This window comes from Heterodontus francisci, chromosome 4 (genome assembly GCF_036365525.1).
Source record: "Heterodontus francisci isolate sHetFra1 chromosome 4, sHetFra1.hap1, whole genome shotgun sequence".
Lineage (NCBI taxonomy): Eukaryota > Metazoa > Chordata > Chondrichthyes > Heterodontiformes > Heterodontidae > Heterodontus > Heterodontus francisci.
This window is the reverse complement of record NC_090374.1, coordinates 120112935-120138973: the sequence shown is the minus strand read 5'-3', so window position 1 is coordinate 120138973 and position 26039 is coordinate 120112935. Positions and strand designations below refer to the sequence as shown.

General features: G+C 43.2%; 1 protein-coding gene across 2 annotated transcripts in view; it reads left to right on the top strand.

Moving 5' to 3' along the window:
• The window catches only part of LOC137369218 (terminal uridylyltransferase 7-like), a 131267-nt gene that overhangs the window by 61239 nt on the left and 43989 nt on the right, over positions 1–26039 (top strand). For both annotated transcript variants that reach the window (XM_068030063.1, XM_068030062.1), the window contains exons 10-14: positions 4985–5104; positions 5805–5924; positions 6015–6195; positions 18756–20047; positions 20282–20432. In XM_068030063.1, coding sequence (XP_067886164.1) covers positions 4985–5104; positions 5805–5924; positions 6015–6195; positions 18756–20047; positions 20282–20432 — 1864 coding nt within the window. The remainder of the gene's footprint in view (positions 1–4984; positions 5105–5804; positions 5925–6014; positions 6196–18755; positions 20048–20281; positions 20433–26039) is intronic.

The window sequence follows — 26039 nt, the reverse complement described above, 5'->3', positions numbered from 1 at the left end:
GAACATAGCAGTGGAAGCCTTACCCATGCGCTTGTTGATTTCTGCATCTAGAGACAGGTTACTGGTGATAGTTGAGCCTAGGTAGGTGAACTCTTGAACCACTTCCAGAGCGTGGTCGCCAATATTGATGGATGGAGCATTTCTGACATCCTGCCCCATGATGTTCGTTTTCTTGAGGCTGATGGTTAGGCCAAATTCATTGCAGGCAGACGCAAACCTGTCGATGAGACTCTGCAGGCATTCTTCAGTGTGAGATGTTAAAGCAGCATCGTCAGCAAAGAGGAGTTCTCTGATGAGGACTTTCCGTACTTTGGACTTCGCTCTTAGACGGGCAAGGTTGAACAACCTGCCCCCTGATCTTGTGTGGAGGAAAATTCCTTCTTCAGAGGATTTGAACGCATGTGAAAGCAGCAGGGAGAAGAAAATCCCAAAAAGTGTGGGTGCGAGAACACAGCCCTGTTTCACACCACTCAGGATAGGAAAGGGCTCTGATGAGGAGCCACCATGTTGAATTGTGCCTTTCATATTGTCATGGAATGAGGTGATGATCCTTAGTAGCTTTGGTGGACATCCGATCTTTTCTAGTAGTCTGAAGAGACCACGTCTGCTGACGAGGTCAAAGGCTTTGGTGAGATCAATGAAAGCAATGTAGAGGGGCATCTGCTGTTCACGGCATTTCTCCTGGTCGGCACAGACTCGGTGGGCCGAAGGGCCTGTTTCAGTGCTGTATCGCTAAATAAATAAAATAATATAGAAAGATAGTGAAGTATAAATGGCATGTTTTGAAAAGTATAAGATGAGCAGAGAGACCTTGGTGTCTGTATACACAAATATTTAAAGGGCTGGGAAAGTTGATAATGTAACGAGTGGTGTGCCACAGGGATCGGTGTTAAGGCCTCAACTTCTAACAGTTTATATAAATGACTGGGATGAAGGGACTGAAGGTGTGGTTGCTATATTTGCTTATAGCACAAAGATAGGTAGGAAAGTAAGTTGTGAAGAGGACATGAGGCTACAAAAGGATATAGATAGGTTCAGTGAGTGGGCAAAGATCTGGCAAATGGAGTATCATATGGGAAATGTGAGATTGTCCATTTTGGCAGGAAGAATAAAAAAGAAGCTTATTATCTAAATGGTGAGAGATTGCAGAGCTCTGAGATGCAGAGGGATCTAGTCCATGAATCGCTTATTGTGAGGGAAATTGAATGCAAAAGTAGGGAGGTTATGCTTCAGTTAAACAGGGCATTGGTGAGACCACATCTGGAGTACTGTGTACAGTTATTAGTCTCCTTATTTAAGGAAGGATGTAAATGCGTTGGAAGCAGTTCAGAGAAAGTGTGCTAGACTAATACCTGGAATGGGGGTGGGTTGTCGTATGAGGAAAGCTTGGACAGGCTAGGCTTGTATCCACTGGAGTTTAGAAGAGTAAGAGGCAACTTGATTGAAACATATAAGGTCTGAGGGGTCTTGAAAGGGTGGATGTGGAAAGGATGTTTTTCCTTCTGGGAGGATCTAGAACTAGGGGGTCACTGTTTAAAAATAAGGGGTCGCCCATTTAAGACAGAGATGAGAAATTTTTTTTCTCTGAGGATCGTGAGTCTTTGGAACTCTCTTCCTCAAAAGGCAGTGGAATCAGAGTCTTTGAATATTTTTAAGGCAGAGGTAGATAGATTCTTGAAAAGCAAGGTTATAGGGAGTAGGCGGAATGTGGAGTCGGGGTTACAATCAGATCAGCCATGATCTTGTTGAATGGCGGAGCAGGCTCGAGGGGTTGAGTGGTCTATTCCTGCTCCTAATTCATATGTTCCTGCATGGTTAAAAAAAAGCATATGGGTTGCTTGGGTTTCTCAATAGAGGAATAGAATGTAAAAGCAAAGAGATCATGCTAAAATGGTGGAAATCATTGATGAGGCCTCTGCTGGAGTATTGTGGATAATTCTGGATGACGCACTTCAGGAAAAATGTAGAGGCCTTAAAAAGGTAGTTTTTCCGGGATGCATTGGAGCAGGAGCGAGCCATTCAGCCCTTTGAGTCTGCTCCGCCATTCAATTAGATGATGGCTTATCATCTACCTCAACCCCACTATCCCTATATCCTTTGAAGTCATTAGTATCCAGATATCTTATCAATTTCTGTCTTGAACATGCTCAATGATTGAGCTTCCACAGCCCTCTGAGGTAGAGAATTCCAAAGATTTACCACTCTCTGAGAGAAGAAATTCCTCCTCATCTCAGTCTTATATGGCCTACCCCTTAGTCTATGTCCCCTGATTCTAGACTCACCAGTCATGGAAACATCCTATCTGCATCCATCCTATCATGCCCTATAAGAATTTTGTAAGTTTCAATGAGATCACCTCTTAATCTTGGAAATTCTAGAGAATACAGGCCCAGTTTCCTCAATCTCTCCTCATAAGACAATCCCACCATCCCAGGGATTAGTCTAGTGAACCTCCTTTGCACTCCCTCAATGGCAAGTATATCCTTTTTTAGATGAGGAGACCAAAAGTGTTCACAATACTCCAGGTGCAGTCTCACCAAGGCGCTATACAATTGCAGCAAGACTTCTTTACTCCTGTACTCGGAACCCCTTGTGATGAAGGCCAACATACCATTTGCCTTACTAATTGCTTGCACCTGTATGCTAGCTTTTAGTGACTCATGAACATGGACACTCGGGTCCCTTTGGACATCAACACTTCACAACCTCTCACCAGTTAAGAAATATTCTTTCTGTTTTTTTTTCTACCAAAGTGGATATCTTCACACTTATTCACATTATATTCCATCTGCCATGTTCTTGCCCATTTACTTAGACTGTCCAGGTCGCCTTGAGGACTCCTTGCATCCACCTTGCAACTTGCATTCCCACCTAGGATGAGGAACTTCAGGTGTGAGGAGAGGTTGGAAAAGTTAGGACAGTTCTCCTTTGAACAGAGACAGTTAAGCGGTGACCTTATAGAGGACCGCACGTCGCAGAGCCACCGCGATATTAAACGCAGCGGCTCATTTAAACAGCTGGAGTGGACCGCCCCAACCCCCCCAATGATGTGGAGGGGGTGGGCGGTGCATCCCCAGCTGCCTTTGTGCAGGTGCTGATGCCATTTTTAAAGGGTTTTGAGCCCTGTCATTACAGTTAAATATTTAAAGGAGAATAGATTTGAAAAAAATGTAAGTTAATTGATCTTGTCCTTCTCCCACCACCCCCCCCCCCCCCCGCCCCAACAGCCATAGATTTAATTTCTTAGCCTTCTCCCCCCACCCACCCCCCCGCCTCCCCACCACCAAAATAATTACCCTGTGCTCCTGACCTTCCCCCTCACCACCCCTAAAGTTCATAAATTTTATTCCTTCCCTCTATCCCCTAATCAACTAACCAATGAAATGATTCTGACGCCACTCCCACCCCCCCCAGCCCATACTGAAATACTTAACTACTCCCCCCTCCCCACCATGTTCCGCTTCGGATCCCCAGTAGGCGTGGGAGTGCCGGCCACCGCACCAATACCGCTCTGGGAGGGACGGCAGGAGCACAACAGTTATCAATTCATTTATTGACATTAATTAACATATTTAAATTGGACTCCCGTTGCCGAGCAGCAGGGGGGCCGCCACGCAGCCTTGCCACTGCCGGCAATATGGGGCCAGGCCTTCCCAGTGTCGAGGTCCATGGCGGGCCTCCCCCGGAGGCATTTTCCGGCCCCGTCCACCATGACCCCCTACATCGGGCGTCTGTAAAGTTCAGCTCATAGTGTAGGAAAATGTGAGGTTGTCCACTTTGGTTCTAACCATAGTCCCAAGGGTCCATAGGCATCTCTCTCCATTAGCGAGAGAGACCATTGGTAATGTATAGCTTCCAAGTGTAGGGCAAGGCAAGGAGGCAGGCCTCCATGAACTACCACAGACAGTACGGGGATTGAATCCACACTGTTGGCGTATTTGTGCAACACAGTCTACCCATCTAGCCAACTTTGCTAACTGACCCCCAGTGGGAAGAATAGAAAAGCAGAGTATTATTTAAATGGAGAGAGACTGCAGAATGCTGCAGTACAGAAGGATCTGGGTGTCTCGTATAAGAATCATAGAAAATTAGCATGTAGGTACAACAAATAATTAGGAAGGCAAATGGAATGTTGGCCTTTATTGCAAGGGCAATACAGTGTAAAAATAGGGAAGTTGCTACAACTGTACAGGGCATTGGTGTGACCACACCTAGAGTACTGTGTACAGTTTTGGTCTCCTATTTAAGGAGGGTTATACTTGCATTGGAGGCAGTTCATAGAAGGTGCACTAGGTTGATTCCTTGAATTAAAGGGTTGTCTTATGAGGAAAGGTTGCTCAGGTTGGGCTTATACTCATTGGAGTTTAGAAGAATGAGAGGTAATCTTATTGAAACATATAAAATTCTGACAGGGCTTGACAACATAGATGTTGAGAGGTTGTTTCCCCTCGTGAAAGAATCTTAAAAATAGGGGGCACAGTTTCAAAATAAGGGATCGCCCATTTAAGACCGAGATGAGGAGAAATTTCTTCTCTGAGAGTCACTTATCTTTGAAATTCTCTACCCCAGAGAGCAGTGAAGGCTGGGTCATTGAATATATTCAAGGCTGAACTAGGCAGATTTTTGATCTACAAGGGAATCGAAGGTTAAGGGGGACTGGCAAGGACATGAAGTTAATGCCATAATCAGATCAGCGATGATCTTATTGAATGGCAGAGCAGGCCCGAGGGGCCAAATGGCCTACTCCTACTCCTCCTATTTATGTAATCGAAGCTGATTCCGTAAATATTTTAAAAGGCATTTGGGCTGGTACTTGAAGGTGAAGAATTTACAGGATTGCAGACAAAAATCAAGTGTGTGGAACTAAGCATGACTACTCTTTCAAAGAGTCAGCACTGGCACAACAGGCCAAATGGCTTTCTGTGCTTCTATGATTGTAAATGTGTGAATTTTTTAAATCAAAGAAACTTCTTATTGTTTTCAGCTTTGTCACATTGATAGTCCAGATGAAGGAGGACTGCCACCCTATGCATTTGCTTTGATGGTAATCTACTTTCTGCAGCAAAGGAAGGAATGTATTCTGCCTGTATATCTGGGATTATGGGTGAGATGCCTAAGTCTCAAATTTTATTTAGTTGTTTTATTACTTCCTATTTGCTATTCAGGAGGTTCTACATAATTGCAAGCAGCGTTTGAGACCTGAAAATATTTATGTGCTTTTATAACTTAATCTGCTTTGTTTTATGTTCAGTCTGCTAAAAAGGGAATTGTAAAGAGTACCATTGGAGTATTCTGATGAGTAAACTTTTAAGTTGTTAGCAGAGAATTATGACCAGAGTTAATACCATATTAAATAAACATGACTGATATATTTTGAAAGAAAAACTGGAACAAATATTGGTTTGATTTCTTAAAAATCGCTGTAAGAATATTGGCACCAGCATTTTCATGGTTAGTCAGTTTTATCACCATTATCGGGCCAGTTATTTTTGTGCTTTCTTAATTGTGGTTGTGAGCTTGATCTTATTTAGCTTTCTCTCATTTCCAGCTTCATATTCAATCTTTTGACTTTATGTTTAGCAGAGGAGGAAGAGGGGCATCTGAATAAACACTAACGAATGTGCCCTGTATCTGGCCACTAACAGCAGGACAATACAACCTATGTAAAAAGAGTTGAATCACTGATCCAGTGGCATATTAAAATTTGGGCATTCAATATAATTGTATGTATGCTGTTTGAAATATATAAATAATATAACTGTGATATCTTAACTGTCTTACTAAAACTTTTATTTTTTTTAAAGGTTGAAGGTTTTTTGGTGGATAACCTAGCCAACTTCAATCTTAAAGGTGTAGAAAAAAACGAGGTTATCTGGGAATTCAAACCTGCCAGTGGGGATGATGGAAATTCAAATGAAGGAAAGGTATGTTTTTCTACCTTGTGGATGGATTTCAGTAATTTCTTTAAACAGTCATAGTAATTGAATAACTTTTTAACCAAATTCCTTTGATAGGTTCCACTTGTATTTGGACGAGATCAGCAAAATTCTGTACCGGTGGGGCAGCTGTGGGTTGAACTGCTTCGATTTTATGCACTGGAATTTCCACTGGCGGATTACGTTATTTGTATACGAATCAAAGAACCGCTTTCTCGGGAAGCGAAAGACTGGCCCAAAAGGAGAATTGCTGTAGAAGGTATACAAAAACACCTACAAATTTAATAATCCATTCTCATTGTGACTCTAATTATTGTTTGTTTTTCTAACCTGCCCCTATTCCCCCCACAGTTGGTCGGGGGATCGAGGATTTGTTGTTCTGTTGGAGGCCAATATTTTGTGAATACTAAGTTGTCCCTAATTACACTGTTATGGCCACATGGTGCGATGTGGTGGTTCCCATTGTTCAACTCCCCATCCGACTGCAGCAAGTGTGTTTTGTTATTAGGGTTGAACCCCTTTGGTGTTTTATTTGTCAAATAAACAGACAGCGACAGGTTTTCTTGTAGGTTTAAAAACAGAAAATTGATTGTTTATTGATCAATACGCCTTATCCCAAAATTGTCGCAACCACACCCACTCACGCATTCACTCGCGTGCACACACACAAAAAGAGACAGATAGAGAGGGAAAGGGGAAATGTGATTTTTAGTGGGGGATGTTGCAATGAACCTTTTGAATTCTCTTGGACATCGAGTTCTCGTTGGGTGCAGGCCTGAGATGATTGTAGATTTCTCCCTTGATTGAAAGTTCAGTTGAAGATGGTGGATTACTTCTAGTTCACTGCAGTCTAATGCAGATGTAGGATTCTACAGCAGGGCACGTGCCTTCTGATTTTCTGGAAAACAAGCTGCTGGATGTTGCTGTTTTTCTTTCCCTTAAGTGTCTCTCTTTCGGCTGTCTTTTTTAAGATACAGCTGTGTTACATCTTACCTCCTGGTAGGAGACACTCTGGTCTCTTCCCCAAGGTGATCGCACAATAACCCAGGACGTGTCTACTTCACACCTTCTTTGTTTCAGAAGAAGACATTCAATTCTGGAATGTTTTAGAATGGATTCAGTTGACATCTCTTAGCTTTGAAGATTTGTCCTTTGTCGTTGTCAGACTGTGTGAATACACAAATGCCAAGCCTTTTTCTTCGGTGGCCATTTTGGATTATTCACTTTTTAAAAGAAAGGTTAATTTTTAAAAAGAGAATCAGTTTTTATAACTCTTCAGATTTTGTTCATGATTATTGCATCATTGCACTTCTTATATGCACGACAACTATTGATAGCTATAGGTCAGTGCATTGTTCTAAGTACAAAATTAGATGAGGCACTTTTTTTTCTTAATTTATTCTTGGGATAGGGCTGTGTGGCAAAGCCAGGTTGCACTGGAAAAAATGGTAGTGCTTTTACCCTGTTGTCGCTTCCCAAATCCATGCCCGTCTTTCCTGGAACTCCATGTTTGATCCCTCCAATTGGGTTTCCGCCCCTGCCAGGGTACTGAAACAGCTCTTATCAAAATTACAAACGACATTCTATGTGGCTGCCACAAAGGTAAACTATCCCTCCTCGTCCTTCTCTGTAGTCTTCAACCTTTGATGTGGTTGACCGCACCATCCTCCTCCAAGGCTTCTCCGCTGTTAGTTAGTTGGGACTGCACTCACCTGGTTCCATTCTGATCTGTCTAATCGTCGTCAGTGTGTCACTTGCAATGACTTCTCTTCCTACTCCTGCACCATTACCTCTATCCTTAGCCCCTTCCTATTTCGCATTTACATGCTGCCCCTCGGCGACGTCATCTAAAACCACAGCGTTAATTTTCACATGTACGCTGACAGCACCTGGCTCCACCGTACCATCACCTCTCTTGACTCCTTCACTGTTGTTAAATTATCAGGCAGCTTATCTGACATTCAGTACTCAATGAGCAGAAATTTCCTCCAATTAAGTATTGGGAAGACTGAAACCATTGTCTTTGGTCCCCTTTCCAAACTCTGTTCCCTATTTGCCAACTCCATTCCTCTCTCTGGCAATTGTCTGAGACTAAACCACACTGTTCGCAACCCTAGTGTCATATTTGACCCGGAGATGAACTTCCAAACACACATCCTCTCCATCACTAAGGCTGTCTATTTCCATCTCTGTAACATTGCCTGATTTTGCCCCTGCCTCACCTTATTTTCTGCTGAATCACTCATTCATGCCTTCGTTACCTCCAGACTTGGCTTTTCCAATACACTCCTGGCAGGCCTCCCACATTCTACCTGCTGTAAACTTGAGGTCATCCAAAACTCTGCTGCCCAGGTCCTTACTTGCATCAAGTCCCATTCACCTGTCGTCACTATGCTTGCTGATGTACATTGGCTTCACTCAAGCAGTGTCCCAATTTTAAAATTCACAACATTGTTTTCAAATCCCTCCGTGGCCTCGCCCCTCCCTATCTATATAACCCCTACAACCCTCCAAGGTAGCAGTACTTATCTAATTCTAGCCTCTTGAGCATCCCTGACTTTAATTGATCCACCTTTGGTGGCTGTGCCTTCAGCTGCCCAGGACTTGCGTTCTGGAATTCCCTCTCTAAACCTCCCTGCCCTTCTACTTCTCTTTCTTCCTTTAAGATATTGCTTAAAATCTACCTCTTTGACCAAACTTTTGGCCGTCTGCCATAATATCGCCTTTTGCAGTTCAATGTCTAATTTTGCTTTATAATGCTCCTGTGAAGCACCTTGGAATGCTTTATTCTCTTAAAAGTGCGATCGAAATATAAGCTGTTGTTTTGCAGTCTTTATGCTGATGGTGCTCCTAGAGTGCTGGGTAGAGAATTCCAGGAATTTGGCCCAGCAGTAATATAGAAGTAGCAATGTTTGTCCAAGTCAGGATAGTGTTTTACTAGGAGGGGTGCTTAGAGGTGATGCTGTTCCCGTGATCTTACTGCTTCTGTCCTTCTTGGTGGTTGAGGTTGCAGGGATGGAAGGTGCTGTCGAAATAAACTTGTTGATTTACTGCAGTGCATCCTAGTGGTTGGTTGGTTAGCATCCTTCCATCTACGAAAGATGATGGGCACAGAGCAAGCAAACGATTTAGGTGGGCTGTCTTCTCTTGATGCACCTTTGCTGATGTCTGTGAAGGCCAATCCTTGAGAGGCAAGTTCTACCACAAGTACCACACATGAAGCTGTCAGTGACACAGAGTTGTTGCTTTCGGCATTGGCGCCTGTTGTCAAGCTCGTAGCAACTGGCTGTCATGGTAATGCACACCAGTCCACATGATGTGTTGCATTTCCCTTTCGCCAGTTAGTGACTCCCAGGTGTGATAGTCAACATTTAGGGCCTTAATATCATGCTTGCAAGCATCCTTGAAGTGGAGCTTTGGGTTCCCACTGGCCCCGGCTACCTAACCATACAGAAGGTCCTTGGGTATGCTACTATCTCCCATCCTGCGGATGTGACCAATCCACCAAAGCCACCTCTGTTTGATTAGTGCCAACACACTTCGGAGCTCTGCCTTTGAGAGGACTGCCGCATTTGTGATTTAGTCCTGCCAGTTTATACCCATAATGCGCCACAGACAGTGAAGATGAAAATAGGAGCAGGAGTAGGCCATTTGGCCCTTCGAGCCTGCTCCGCCATTCATTATGATCATGGCTGATCATCCAACTCAGTAGCCTGTTCCCGCTTTCGCCCCATAACCTTTGATCCCTTTAGACCCAAGAGCTATATCTAACTCCTTCTTGAAAACGTACAATGTTTTGGCGTCAACTGCTTTCTGTGGTAGCGAATTCCACAGGCTCACCACTCTCTGGGTGAAGAAATTTCTCCTCATCTCAGTCCTGAAAGGTTTACCCCGTATCCTTAGACTGTGGCCCCTGGTTCTGGACTTCCCCCACCATCGGGAACATCCTTCCTGCATCTACCCTGTCAAGTCCTGTAGAATTTTATAGGTTTCTATGAGATCCCTCCTCACTCTTCTGAACTCCAGCGAATATAATCCTAACCAACTCAATCTCTCCTCATACATCAGTCCCACCATCCCAGCAATCAGTCTGGTAAACCTTCGCTGCACTCCCTCAATAGCAAGAACATCCTTCCTCAGATAAGAAGACCAAAACTGCACACGATATTCCAGGTGTGGCCTCACCAAGGCCCTGTATAATTGCAGCAAGAATCCCTGCTCCTGTTCTTGAATCCTCTCACTATGAAGGCCAACATACCATTTGCCTTTTTACCGCCTGTTGGACCTGCATGCTTACCTTCAGCGACTGGTGTACGAGAACACCCAGGCCTTGCTGCATATTCCCCTCTCTCAGTTTATAGCCGTTCAGATAATCACCTGCCTTCCTGTTTTTGGTACCAAAATGGATAACCTCACATTTATCCACATTATACTGCATCTGCCATGCATTTGCCCACTCACTCAACTTGTCCAATTCACCCTGAAGCCTCTCTGCATCCTCGTCACAACTCACCCTCCCACCCAGTTTTGTGTCATCTGCAAATTTGAAGATATTGCATTTAGTTCCCTCATCTAAATCATTAATATATATTGTGAATAGCTGGGGTCCTAGCACCGATCCCTGCAATACCCCACTAGTCACTCGTGTGCCATTCGGAAAAAGACGCATTTATCCCTACTCTTTGTTTTCTGTCCGCCAACCAATTTTCTGTCCGTCGCAGTACACTACCCCCAATTCCGTACCCTTTAATTTTACATGCTAATCTCTTATGTGGGACTTTGTCAAAAGCTTTCTGAAAGTCCAAATAAACCACATCCACTGGCTCCCCCTCATCAATGCTACTAGTTACATTCTCGAAGAATTCTAGTAGATTTGTGAAGCATGATTTCCCTTTCGTAAATCCATGCTGTCTGATTCTACCACTGTCCTCCAAGTGCTCTGCTTTAAAATCTTTGATAATGGACTCTAGAATTTTCCCCACTGCCGATGTCAGGCTGACTGATCTATAATTCCTTGCTTTCTCTCTACCTCCCTTTTTAAATAGTGGGGCTACATTAGCTACCCTCCAATCTGTAGGAACTGTTCCAGAGTCTGTAGAATCTTGGAAGATGACCACCAATGCATCCATTATTTCTCGGGCCACTTCCTTAAGTACTCTGGGATGCAGACCATCAGGCCTTGGGGATTTATCGGCCTTCAATCCCATCAATTTCCCCAACACAATTTCTCTACTAATATTGATTTCCTTCAGTTCCTCTCTCTCACTAAGCCCTGTATTCCCCAACATTTCTGGTATGATCTTTGTGTCCTCCTTTGTGAAGACAGAACCAAAGTATGAATTTAGTTGGTCAGCCATTTCTTTATTCCCCATAATAAATTCCCCTGTTTCTGACTGTAAGGGACCTAATTTTGTCTTCACCAATCTTTTTCTCTTCACATACCTATGGAAACTTTTACAGTCAGTTTTTATGTTCCCCGCGAGCTTGCTCTTGTGCTCTATTTTCTCCTCCTTAATCCCTTGGCCCTCCTTTGCTGAATTCTAAACTGCTCCTAATCCTCAGGTCTGTTGTTTTTCCTGGCAAATTTATATGCCTCTTCCTTGGATCTAATGCTATCTCTAATTTCCCTTGTAAGCCATGGTTTGGCTACCTTTCCCGTTTTACTTTTGCGCCAGACAGGGATAAACAATTTTTGCAATTCGTCTATGCACTCTTTAAATGTTTGCCATTGCCTATCCACCGTCATCCCTTTAAGTAATGTTTCCCAATTCGTCATGGCCAACTCGCTTCTTTTCCTGATAGCTGTAAGTCGCCCATGTTTCACAGCCAAACAGCAAGGTGCTGAGAACACAAGCCTTAGAAACCATCAACTTGGTCCTAAGGGTCAGCTTGATGTTATCCCAGCTAAAAGTGGTAGCTGCTTTCCCGATGCGTGTATTGAGCTCTGCATCAAGGGACAGATTGTCTGTCACCCTGGACTCAAGGTAGCAAAATTTGCTAACCACTTTCAGTGGGGTGTTGTTTAGTGTGATCAGGGGCAAAGATGCAACATCTTGTCCCATGACCAAGGTTTTCTTGACACCTATGATCAAGGAGAATAAGTTACAGGCATGGGAGAACCAGTCCGAGATTTTGTAGCTGAGTTTTCATGTGAGTGACTAGTGCAGCATCGTCAGCACAGAGGTGTTCCCTTTTCAGAACGCGATGTGTTTTTGTCTTCACTTTCAGCCTTGATAGATTGTAGTGCTTGCTGTCTGACCAGGTGTGCAAGTGGACGCCTTCCATATCTGCAGAGAAGGCGAAGGTCAGGGGCATGGAGAAGATGATACCAAACAGAGTGGGGGCTAGGATACAACCCTGTTTCACTCCATTCTTCACTCTGAAATTGTTGCAAGTGGAGTCATCAAACTGTACAGTGCAGTGCATGTTGTCATAGAAGGAGCGGATGAGACTGAGGAGTTTCGGTGGACAGCCAATTTTTCCCAAAATGTTGCAGAGCCCTGCTCTCCTGTTAATGTCGAATTGTATCCTATCGATAGTTCATACTGGAGCCACAGCATGCCAGTGGTGAAGTGGGTGACTTCTCCTCCCACTTCTGCATCTTCAGCCCTTTCCTCCTCTTAATCTATATGCTTCCTCTTGGCAACATCATCTACAGACATGGGATTACTTTCCACAAGTACCTTGATGACACTCCACTGTTTTCACCACCGCTCATGGGTCCTCTGCTGCTTCTGTGCTGTCAGACTGCTCGTCCAACATTTAGCCTTAGATGAGTCACAGTACTGTCAAGCTAAACCTCAGAAGGACAGAAGCCAATGTCTTTGGCCCCCACCACAAACTCCTTACTCTTGCTACCAACTTCATTTCTCTCTGTTGTCTCGGGCTGAACCAGACTCGTGACTTTGGCATCCTATTCAACCCCAAGCTGATTTTCTGATCCCATACTACTCCGTCATAAAGACTGGCTACTTCCACCTCCATAACATCGCCCACTCGTGTCCCTCTCTTAGCCTGTCTGCTTTAGAAACACTCATTCATGTTTTCGTCAGCTTCAAACTCAACTATTCTAATGCTCTCTCAGCCAGTCTACCATGCACCACCCTCCTTAAACTTAGACTCATCCAAAACTCTGTTGCCTATATGCTATCGTGTATGATGTCCTAATTGCTCATCACTGCTGTCCTTACTGACCAACATTGGCTCCTCCAACGACTCACTTAAAATTTTTATTCTTGTGTTAAAATATCCCCCAGCTCTTCCTTTCTCTAACTCTGACCTTGCACATTTTCTCCATCTTTTTACCTCACCATAGGTGGCCATACTTCAGCCGCCTAGGTCCCATCATGTTGAATTTCTCCCTAAATTCCTGCACCTCTCTACACACTGACTTCCTTTTAAGATCTTCCTTAACATCTAACTCTTGATCAAGCTTTTGGTCACCTTCCCAGTAACTCCTCCTTGGCTTAGCACCTGTATTTTTCTATAAATGCAAGGTGTGATGGCAGTCGCAGAGAGCGAGACCAAGCAGACCTGCGAGGAGACAGGCACCAGCGAGCGGGAGTTCTAGCAGTTTAAAAGAGGCTGCGAGAGACCAGGGACAGAGCGAGACCGAGCAGATCTACGAGGAGACAGGCACCATCGAGCGGGAGTTCCAGCAGTTTAAAAGAGGCATGCTCTCACAGGGACATTGAGAGATTTCCAAGACTGACGTCACAGTTCAGAAAGTGATGCGCTGCAAGGGGAGGCAGCTGATTGGTAAGTAGGAACAGGTGGGTATTTCTACCCTTTCTTACTACTTTCAATAGCCGAAGTAAAGGTAGGGAATTTAGATTGTAGTAGGTAGCGTTTGGAGTAGAATAAGGTCCCTCGCGTAATTAGTACTCTAAATTAGAGGGAGTAACTAAGGAGCTTAATCTAAGGCTAAGTCATGGCAGGAGAGCTCAGCCCTGTGGCATGCTCCTCCTGCACTCTGTGGGAAATCAGGGACACTTCCAGTGTCCCTGGCGACCATGTGTGCAGGAAGTGTGTCCAGCTGCAGCTACTAGCTGAGCGCATTGCGCAGTTGGAGCTGCGAATGGACTCACTGTGGAGCATCCGAGATACTGAGGACGTCATGGATAGTACGTTTAGCGCGGTAGTCACACCGCAGGTAATGGCTGCAGAGGCAGAAAAGGGAGGGGTGACCACCAGCAGGAGTAGTAGGCGCAGGCAAATAGTGCAGGGGTCCCCTTTGGCCATCCCCCTCTCAAACAGATATACTGCTTTGGATACTGTTAGGGGGATAGCCTCCCAGGGGAAAGCAGCAACAGCCAAGTTCGTGGCACCATGGATGGTTCTGCTGCACAGGAGGGGGTGAAAAAGAGTGGGAGAGCCATACTGATTGGAGATTCAATCGTAAGGGGAACAGACAGGCGTTTCTGTGGCCGCAAACGAGACTCCAGGATGGTATTTTGCCTCCCTGGTGCTAGGGTCAAGGATGTCTTGGAGCAGCTACAGGACATTCTGAAGGGTGAGGGTGAACAGTCAGAGGTCGTGGTACACATTGGTACCAACGACATGGGTAGAAAGAGGGATGACGTCCTGCAACAAGAATTTAGGGAGCTAGGTAGCAGATTAAAAGCAGGATCTCAAAGGTTGTAATCTCTGGATTACTCCCGGTGCCACATGCAAGTGAGTATAGGAATAGGAGGATAGAGGAGATGAATGTGTGGCTGAGGTGGTGCAGGAGGGAGGATTTTAGTTTCCTGGATCACTGGGTCTGTTTCTGGCAAAGGTGGGACCTGTACAAGTTGGACGGGTTGCACCTGAACCAGAACAGGACCAACATCCTGGCTGGGAGGTTTGCTCATGCTGTTGGGGGGAGGTTTAAACTAATTTGGCAGAGTGGAGTTACAGTAGGGGATACTGCACAGTCAAATATGGAAGAGAAACTGAGTCAGTCTGGAAGGCAGAGCAAATATAGACCTGCTAAGGGATTGCATCTATTTTAATGCAAGGAGTCTGACTAGTAAGGCAGATGAATTGAGGGCGTTGATTAGCACATGGCATTATGATATTGCTATCACAGAGACATGGTTGAGGGAGGGGCAGGACTGGCAGCTCAATATTCCAGGGTATAGAATCTTCAAGCATGACCGGGGAGGGGGTAAAAGAGGAGGTGGCATTGCACTGTTGGTCAAGGAGTCGATTACTGTAGTAAGGAGGGATGATATCTTAGAAGGTTCCTCAAATGAGGCCATATGGGTAGAACTTAAAAAGAAAAAGGGGGCAATCACTTGGCTGGGGGTGTACTACAGGCTCCCAAACAGTCAGGGGGAGATAGAGGAGCAGACATGTAGGCAAATCTCAGACAGGTGTAAAAATAATAGGGGATTTCAACTTCCCCAGTATCAACCGGGATTGTCTTAGTGCAAAAGACTTAAAGGGGGCGGAATTCTTAAAACGCAGACAGGAGAGCTTTTTGAGCCAGTACATAGACAGTCCTGCAAGGGAAGGGGCAGTACTAGACCTAATCCTAGGGAATGAAGCCAGACAAGTGGTAGAAGTGTCAGTGGGGGAGCATTTCAGGGATAGTGACCATAACTCTAAGATTTAAGGTAGTTATGGAAAAGGACAATGGACTGAAAATAAATGTACTGAATTGGGGGAAGGCCGATTTTAAGACGATAAAACGGGATCTGGCCAAAGTGGACTGGGAGCAGCTACTTGGAGGAAAGTCGACATCAGATCAGTGGGAGTCATTCAAAGAGGGAATAGTGAGAGTTCAGAGCCAACATGTACCCATTAAGGTGAAGGGTAGGACCAACAAGTCCAGGGAACCCTGGATGTCACGGGATATAGCGGATTGGATCAGTAAAAAAAAAAGGAGGCTTACGGCAGATTCAGAGTGCTGAAAACAGTGGTGGCACTAGAGGAGTATAGAAAGTGTAGGGGGTACTAAAAAAGTAATTAGGAGAGCGAAGAGGGGACATGAAAAAACACTGGCGGGCAAGATAAAGGAAAATCCTAAGGCATTTTATAAGTATAATAAGGGCAAGAGGAGAACCAAGGAAAGAGTAGGACCCATTAGGGACCAAAGTGGCAATCTGTATGTGGAGCCGGAGGACATAGGTGAGGTTTTAAATGATTACTTTTCATCTGTGTTCACTATGGAGAAGGACGATGTAGGTGTAGAGATCAGGGAGGGGGATTGTGATATACTTGAACATATTAGCATTGAAAGGGAGGAAGTATTAGCTGTTTTAGTGGGCTTAAAAGTGGATAAATCCCCAGGCTCAGATGAGATGTATCCCAGACTGTTATGTGAGGCAAGGGAAGAGATTGCAGGGGCTCTGACACAAATTTTAAAATCCTCTCTGGCCACAGGTGAGGTACCAGAGGATTGGAGGGCAGCGAATGTGGTACCATTATTTAAGAAGGGTAGCAAGGATAAACCAGGTAATTACAGGCCGGTGAGTCTAACATCAGTGGTTGGGAAACTGTTGGAAAAAATTCTGAGGGACAAGGTTAATCTCTTCTTAGAGAGGCGGGGATTAATCAGGGATAGTCAGCATGGCTTTGTCAGGGGGAGATCGTGTATGACTAACTTGATTGAATTTTTTGAGGCAGTGACGAAATGTGTAGATGAGGGTATAAAGCAGTTGATGTAGTCTATATGGACTTCAGTAAGGCTTTTGAAAAGGTCCTACATGGGAGATTAGTTAAGAAGGTAAGAGTCCATGGGATCCAAGGCAATTTGGCAATTTGGATCCATAGTTGGCTTAGTGGCAGCAGGCAGAGGGTAATGGTCGAGGGTTGTTTTTGCGAGTGGAAGTCTATGACCAGTGGAGTACCGCAGGAAGCGGTGCTGGGACCCTTGCTGTTTGTAGTGTACATTAATGAATTAGACGTGAATATAGGAGGTATGATCAGTAAGTTTGCAGATGACACGAAAATTGGTGGTGTCGTAAATAATGAGCAGGAAAGCCTTAGATTACAGGACGATATAGATGGGCTGGTAAGATGGGCGGAGCTGTGGCAAATGGAATTTAATCCTGAGAACTGTGAGGTAATGCATTTTGGGAGGACCAACAAGGCAAGGGAATATACAATGGATGGTAGGACTCTAGGAAGTACAGAGGGTCAGAGGGACCTTGATGTACTTGTCCATAGATCACTGAAGGCAGTAGCACAGGTAGATAAGGTGGTTAGGAAAGCATATGGGATACTTGCCTTTATTAGCCGAGGCATAGAATATTTGAGCAGGGAGGTTATGATGGAGCTGTATAAAATGCTAGTTAAGCCACAGCTGGAGTACTGTGTACACACTATAGGAAGGATGTGATTTCACTGGAGAGGGTGCAGAGAAGATTCACCAGGATGTTGCCTGAGCTGGAGCATTTCAGCTATGAAGGGAGACTGAAAAGGCTAGGGTTGTTTTCTTTAGAGCAGAGAAGGCTGAGGGGAGATAAGATTGAAGTATACAAAATTATGAGGGGCATTAATAGGTTAGATAGGAAGAAACTTTTTCCCTTAACAGAGGGGTCAATAACCAGGGGGAATAGATTTAAGGTAAGGTGCAGGAGGTTGAGAGTGCATCTGAGGAAAGAAATTTCACCCAGAGGGTGGTTGGAATCTGGAACTCATTGCCTGCAGAGGTGGTAGAGGCAGGAAGCATCACAACATTTAAGAAGTATTTAGATGAGCACTTGAAACGCTATAGCATACAAGGCTACGGGCCAAATGCTGGAAAATGGGATTAGAATAGTTAGGTACTTGATGGCTGGCATAGACACGATGGGCCAAAGGGCCTGATTCTGTGCTGTATGACTCAATGCATATTGTCTGCAATGGCAAGAACATTGATCAAGCAGGTTAGATACTGTCAAGTTTCATCAATATTGTGGTGGCTGTACTCATCCAGGTTAGTGGTAAATATGCCATTGCTTTACTGACTTTGTAACAAGCCTGTGCCCTGTTTTTATAGCCATGTTATTTATATAGCTGGTCCGTTTAAGTTCCTGGTTAGTGGAGACCCTCAGATTTGCTGTTCGGAACTCGACGATAGTGGTTCCATTGCAGTTTGTGAGGACATGGCAAGGCTTTCTCTTAATTGTCCAGTTCACAGCACATTGACGCAAAACTTAAAGAAGACCACTGACTCCTAAACACCTAATATGTAGTTGCCTATTCACTTTTGGTTGACATTGCTTATATCAGTAATCATCTTATAGCCTTTTCATCAATACCTTTCCTATACTTTAATTAGCCTAGCCTTACATAATTTGAGTAGGTACAAAGGTATTGTAAACTACTTAAAGTGTATGATAAGGAAAGAAAGTTTTTATACTTATATGAATGTAGTTTTGTATTTACAGCAGAATGCATAAAAGACAATCTTAGAACAAAATGAAACATCTAGACAATAAGTATGGATTAGTAATCAATCTCTTGCAAAGAAAATTGTGGAAATATTTAGAACCATAACTAATATAGGATTAGATGTTCTGAGGTAATGAAAATTATAGAACTTAACCTTTTTCTCCGACAGATCTATATTAATTTCATAGCCTGTACAAAGCCTACTGCCCTATTTGGTTTTATCGTGTGTATGTTTATACAATGCACGTGTGCAAAATATGTTTTGTATGGTTTGATTCTTTGATTATTTCAAGTGCCATCAAAATGTAACACTGGCCCCTAGATATACTCTTGCTCTAAATTGCTAAAACATTCCTGGAATTCACCTGAAAATCAGCTATAAAATTCAGTTGATGATGTTATTTTGCTGAACAATGTAGTTACTGACCATCATTGATCATGTCTTTTTCCCTCCAGATCCATACTCTGTAAAGAGAAATGTTGCACGAACCCTTAATAGCCAAATGGTATATGACTACATCATTCATTGTTTAAGGGCAACATACAAGTATTTTGCATTGCCTAAGTACAAGTCAGCAAAGTATAACAGAAGAGACAATGAAAAAGTTAATTCTAAAAGAGCATCTAATGTTGCAGTAGACCAACAGGAATTGCTTGACCGTTCTACTCCAAAGACCCAGCTACGTAGTATGACATCTGCTATCTCAGCAGGGGTCCGTGATGGAGAATGTCCACAGTTGCATGATCATGCTTTATGTGAAGATGGTGAAAATCTGCCTTCTGAAGATTCCTATCGAAATCTACAAACAGTACAAGTGTGTGGGAGTGGAAGCTTCACCGAGGAAGAGCTGATATCTGATGTACAAAAGATTGGAATTTCTGGAGATGAGTTCTATGAGGATGATGAAAATCAACTAGAAGGTGAAGATAAACACAGTGATGAACTTTTAGAAAGTGGAAATGATGAGGAACTGTTTGATCCATCTGGAGAGCGGAAAGACAACTCAACCATTACTGGCAGGATAATAAAGGAAGGCAAATTTGAACAATCTACAGAAGCAGATAATGAGACCTCTAGTGATGATGAAATAAGTGTAAAGCATATAAATTGTTACAGAGAGAACTTTTATTCTGAAAGCCTTTCAGATTCTGAGAGTTTTCTGAATCCTCATAATATGGAAAGTGATGATTTTGGTGTAGAAGACTCCAGTCAACTAGAAGTGAAAGATGAGGAAACAAAATTGAATGATGAAGTTAGAGAAAGCTCTGACAGTGCAGATGAATTACATAATTTCTCTAAAAAGCCAATGCAGCACCACGAAGGAACCCTAAACCGGAATGAAGAGGAGGAGGAGGATGAGGAAGATGATGGTGATGATGAATTAGATCTAAATATCACCCCACGAGTTCACCAGGACAGTCTTACAGCTGAAGAAGAAATTGAGAATCTATATACTGAGTCTAGTGAAGAAGATAATCAGTTTGATGAAGATGGAGTGGTTGATGATGAGTTGGTGAAATGGAAGGGACATACACCAGCAAAATGTGGAAATGATATGACTTCTCAGCTCGTCAGACATACTGCAGAAAGTGAAGTAACTATGAAGCAGAATCAAGAAGTTCAGCATGAAATAAATAAGGAAATTGTTCTTGGGGAAATTGGAACAACCTTGCGTGGACATGAATCGCAGAGCAGCGATGACAATATGTTTTATATGTTCAGTAAAGCTGTTTTCACAAAGGGCAAGGTAATACCACCTTCAGAAACATTTTTTTTTCCTGGAACTGATGCTGTATTTTGATCGATTGCATGCATGTGTTAGAGTTTGTTGATCAGAATGGTTCGAGCATAGAAAAAGTAATTGCACAAACTTTCACGATTTGGTTAAGCTTATTCCGTTCAACAACTGCATATTAGATTGTGTTAATGGTGTGCAGTTTTTTGCAAAGAAAAAATTACTGTCACCATTTCTCCTGAATAGGCTTCCATAATTGTATGCAGCTTATGTAAGCGAGAAGGGCACTTAAAGCATGATTGTCCAGAGGACTTCAAAAGAGTTGACCTTGACCCATTACCACAAATGACTCCAAGGTTTCTGAATGTCTTGGATCAAGTTTCTACCCAGTGTTGCTGTAAGTATAGTCTTTTTTTAAACTATTTTTTAGTACTTAAGAAAAATCAGATTCCTCATTTTTTTAAAGAAATTAAAAGCTGTTTTTCTCTGGTTTAAACTTGAGTACCACCGGTCATAGTGTATTAGCATAATGCTGTATCATATTGTTAGTTATGTGGATTGAGAAATCATGGCATTTTATCTCCATGTGCTAATTCAACGTCTTAATTTTGTTTGTCAAGAAGATAGAAAGTAGAATTTTCCTCATCACCCTTGCTGCAAAAATTAGTCCTCTACAGTACTTGCTATTTCCCTAATTGAAAAGGTGCCTTTCCTCTCTCCGCCTCAAAACTCTAGGATTGGAGTGGAACGAAAATTCACTATTTACGATACTTGACAGAAAACTGCATTCTACCATCCAATGATAGAGAGCATACGAATTAAGAGCAGGAGTAAGCCACTTGGCCCCTCAAGCCTGTCCCGCCATTCAATATGATCTTGGCTGATCTCATTGTAACCTTGACTCCACATTCCCGCCTACCGTCATAACCTTTCACCCCTATAACCTTTCACCCCAATATCTTGTTGGAAAGGTTATTCTGTACCAATGTGTCTACTTCCTTTACCTGTTGCTTCTATATGCAATGTTCATCTTTCCAATTCCTTTCCTATCCAGTTTGTTGTTCCTGAGCACACTGAGCTCATGTATATAGTTGCACTTTTCTCAATCGTTAGCATTTTATGGTGTTTGAGATTCGTATGACATACATACAAACATACAAATTAGGAGCAGGAGTAGGCCACTCGGCCCCTTGAGCCTGCTCTGCCATTCAATAGATCATGGCTGATCTGATTGTAACTTCAACACCACATTCCTGCCTACCCGCAGTAACCTTTCACTCCCTTATCAAGGATCTATCTACCTCTGCCTTAAAAATATTCAAAGACTCTGTTTCCACTGCCTTTTAAGGAAGAGAGTTCCAAAGAGACTCAACCCTCAGAGAAAAATGTTCTCCTCACCTCTGTCTTAAATGGGTGACCCCTTATTTTTAAACAGTGACCCCTATTTCTAGATTCTCCTACAAGGGGAACCATCCTTTCCACATCCACCCTGTCAAGGTCCCTCAGGATCTTGTATGTTTCAATCAAGCCTCCTCTTACTCTCCTAAACTCCACCAGATACAGGCCTAGCCTTTCCAACCTTTCCTCATAATACAATCCGCCCATTCCAGGTATGAGTCTATTAAACCTTCTCTGAATCGCTTCCAATGCATTTACATCCTTCCGTAAATGGAGACCAATACTGTAAACAGTACTTCAGATGTGGTCTCACCAATGCCCTGTATAACTAACTCCCTAGTTTTGTATTCAATTCCTTTCGTAGTAAAGATAACATTCTATTCGCATTCCTAATTACTTGCTGTACCTGCATACTAACCTTTTGTGATTCATGCACCAGGACACCCAGATCCCTCTGCAACTCAGAGCTCTGCAATCTCTCACCATTTAGATAATATGCTTCTTTTTATTCCTGTAAACTGTAAAAAGTTAAGGCCCCAGCACTAATCCCTGTGGCACACTACTCGTTACGTCTTGTCAACCAGAAAATGGCTCATTTGTGCCTGCAGTCTGTTTCCTGTTAGCTAGCCAATCTTCTACCTATGCCAATATGTTACCCTCTACACTATGAGCTTTTATTTTCCTTATCAAATGTTTTCTGGAAATCTATGTATCGTGCATCCACCAGTTCCCCTTTATCCACAGCACATGTTACTCCAATAAATTGGTTAAACATGATTTCCCTTTTATAAAACCCTGTTGACTCTGCCTGATTACCTTGAATTTTTCTCAGTGCCATTGCTATAACGTCTTTAATAATAGTTTCTAACATTTTCCCTATGACAGATGCAAAGCTAACTGGTCTGAAATTTCTGCTTTCTATCTCTTTTTTTTGAATAAAGGAGTTACATTCGCTGGTTTCCAGTCTAATGGAACCTTTCTTGAATCTAGGGAATATTGGAAAATTAAAACCAACTTATCAATTATCTCACTAGCCACTTCTTTTAGGACCTTAGGATGAAGTCCATCAGGACTTGGAGATTTGTCAGCCCGCAACTCCAGCACGTTGCTCAGTGCCACTTCCCTGGTGATTGTAATTTTCTTGAGTTTCTCCCTCCCTTCCATTTCCTGATTTACAGCTATTTCTGGGATGTTACTTGTATCTCTACAGTGAAGACCGATGCAAAATACCTGTTCAACTCATCTGCCATCTACCGAGGAATGAACCAGTAAATGGCTGTTACTTATTTTATTTAGCTGAAACAGGCGCAACGTGTGTACATGTTCCTTTATTAATTCCCCAGACTCACTTTCTATAGGACCAACGCTCACTTTGTTAACTCTTCTTTTTTAAATATCTGTAGAAACCCTTACTGTTTTTATATTTTTAGCTAGCTTTCTCTCATGCTCTAATTTTTCCCTCCTTAACAATCTTTTAATACCAATATGATATGGTTCTAAGTCACCGTCGTTTCTATTTTATGCTTAGAGAACAGAATTGTGATATTGCTGAAAATAGAGACATTTTGTCGAAACTTTCTGTCTTGCACTCATCAGGACAATTTGCAAGAATACCAATGTACGGGAAACAACAAATTTATACTGTATGAGAATGAACTCTGATTGATAGAGGCGTGCCATGGAGAATGCACTAGTTTATGGTGACTGACAGTTAGCTGCCAAGCTCTGTTTGAAATTTAAACCAGGCAGCTTGGCTCTGTTGGTCAAGGTATTGCCCTGAGGAATGAACCAGTAAATGGCTGTTACTTATTTTGTTTAGCTGAAACAGGCGCAACGTGTGTACATGTTCTTTTTGTCTGCAAAAAACAGGGCTCTATGTATTAATAGACATAGCTTCTAGTACGCGCAAATGCGCCATACTGCGAGCCCGACTGACCATCTAACTCTTCTAAACTCCAATGAGCATAAGTCCAACATGCTCAACCTTTCCTCATTAGACCACACCATCATCCCAGGAATCAGCCTAGTCAAGCTTCTCTGATCTCCCTCCAGTCCAACTATATCCTTCCTTAAATAAGGTGACCAAAACTGTATGCAATATTCTAGGTGTGGTCTCGACAACGCCCTGTACAGTTGTAGCGAGACTTCACTATTTCTATATTCCATCCTCCTTGCAATAAAGGGCAACATTCCATTTGCCTTCCTAATTACTTGCTGTACCTGCATGCCAACCTTTTGTTGTTGAATGTACGAGGGCACCCAGATCCCTCTGTAATGCAGCATTCTGTAGTGTCTCTCCATTTAATAATACTTTGCTTTTCTATTCTTCCTACCAAAGTGGATAACCTATTTCTTATGTTTTCATGTTCTTTTCTTCTCACATTTTCCCACATTATATTCCATCTGCCAATTTTTTGCTTAACCTATCTATATCCCTTGCAGATTCTTTGTGTTCTCCTCACAACATGCTTTAACACCTATCTTTGTATCGTAAGGAAATTTGGCTACAATACACTCAGCTTTTTCATCCAAGTCATCAATATCGTTTGCAAATAGTTGAGACCCCAGCCCTGATCCCTGTGGCACCCCACTAGTTACAGTTTACCAACCAGAAAATGACCCATTTATCCCACTCTCTTTTCTGTCAGCCAATCCTTTGTCCATGCTAACATATTACCCCCAACACCATGAGCTCTAATCTTGTGCAGTAACCATTTATGTAGCACCTAATTGGAAATTCAAATATATGACATCTACTGATATCCCTTTTATCCACCCTGCTTGTTACATCCTTGAGAGATTTCCCTTTCATAAGACTGTGTTGGCTCTGCTTGATTGTATTATGATTTTCTAAATTTCCTGCTACTACCTCCTTAATAATGGATTCCAGAATTTTTTCAGTGACAGAAATTAGGCTAACTGGCCTATAGGTCCCTGCTTTCTGTCTCCCTCCTTTCTTGAATAGAGGAATTGCATTTATGGTTTTCCAATCTGCTAAGACCGTTCCAGAATCTAGGGAATTTTGGAAGATTACAACTAATAGAAACATAGAAAATAGGAGCAGGGGTAGGCCATTCGTTCCTTCAAACCTGCGCCGCCATTCAATACGATCATGGCTGATCATCCAAACTCAGCACCCTTTTCACGCTTTCTCCCCGTATCCCTTGATTCCGTTAACCCTAAGAACTATTTCTAACTCTTTCTTGAATATATTTAATGATTTGGCCTCAACTGCTTTCCGTGGTAGAGAATTCCACAGGTTCACTACTCTCTAGGTAAAGAAATCCCTCCTCATCTCGGTCCTAAATGGCCTACACCTTATTCTTAGACTGTGACCCCTGGTCCTGGACTCCCCGCCATTGGGAACATCCTTCCTGCATCTAGTTTGTCCAGTCCTGTTAGAATTTTGTAGGTTTCTATGAGATTCCCTCTCATATAAACTCTAGCGAATACAAGCCTAATCGACCCAATTTCTCTTCATACATCAGTACTGCCATCCCAGGAATCAGTCTGGTAAACCTTCGCTGCACTCCCTCCACAGCAAGAGCATCCTTCCTCAGATAAGGAGACCAAAACTGCACACAATACTCCAGATGTGGTCTCACCAAGGCCTTGTATAATTGTAGCAAGACATCCTTGCTCCTGTACTCGAATCCTCTCGCTATGCAGGCCAATATACCATTTGCTTTCTTAACTGCCTGCTGCACCTGCATGCTTACTTTCAGCGACTGGTGCACAAGGTCACCAAGGTCTTGCTGCACCTCCCCCTTTCCCAATCTATCACCGTTCAGATAATCTGCCTTTCTGTTTTTGCCATCAAAGTGGATAACCTCACATTTATCCACATTATACTATATTTGCCCACTCGCTCAACCTGTCCAAATCACACTGTGCATCAGTGTTGGAGGGAATGAATGTTTTGTCCTGGATGGTGTCGAGCTTCTTGAGTGTTGTTGGAGGTGCACCCAACCAGGCAAGTGGAGAGTATTCCATCACACTCCTGACTTGTGCCTTGTAGATGGTGGACAGGCATTGGGGAGTCAGGAGGTGTTATTTGCTGCAGAATTCCCAGCCTCTGACTTGTTCTTGTAACCACAGTATTTATGTGGCTGGTCAATGGTAACCCCCAGGATGCTGATAGTGGGGGATTCAGCGATGGTAATTCCATTGTTTGAGATGGTCATTGCCTGGAACCTGTGTGGCACTAATGTTACTTGCCACTTATCAGCCCAAGTTTGGATGTTGTCCACATCTTGCTGCATCTGGAATACGGTCTGCTTCAGTATCTGAGGAGTCATGAATGGTGCTGAACATTGTGCAATCATCAGCGAACATACCCACTTCTGACCTTTTGATTGAAGGTCGGTCATTGATGAAGCAGCTGAAGATGGTTGGGCCCAGGACACTACCCTGAGGAACTCCTGCAGTGATGTCCTAGGACTGAGACGATTGACCTTCAACAACCACAACCATCTTCCTTTGTGCCAGGTATGACTCCAACCAGCAGAGTGTTTTCCTTCTGATTCCCTTTGACTCCAGTTTTGCTAGGGCTCCTTGATGTCATACTTGGTCAAATGCTGCTTTGATGTCAAGGGCAGTCACTCTC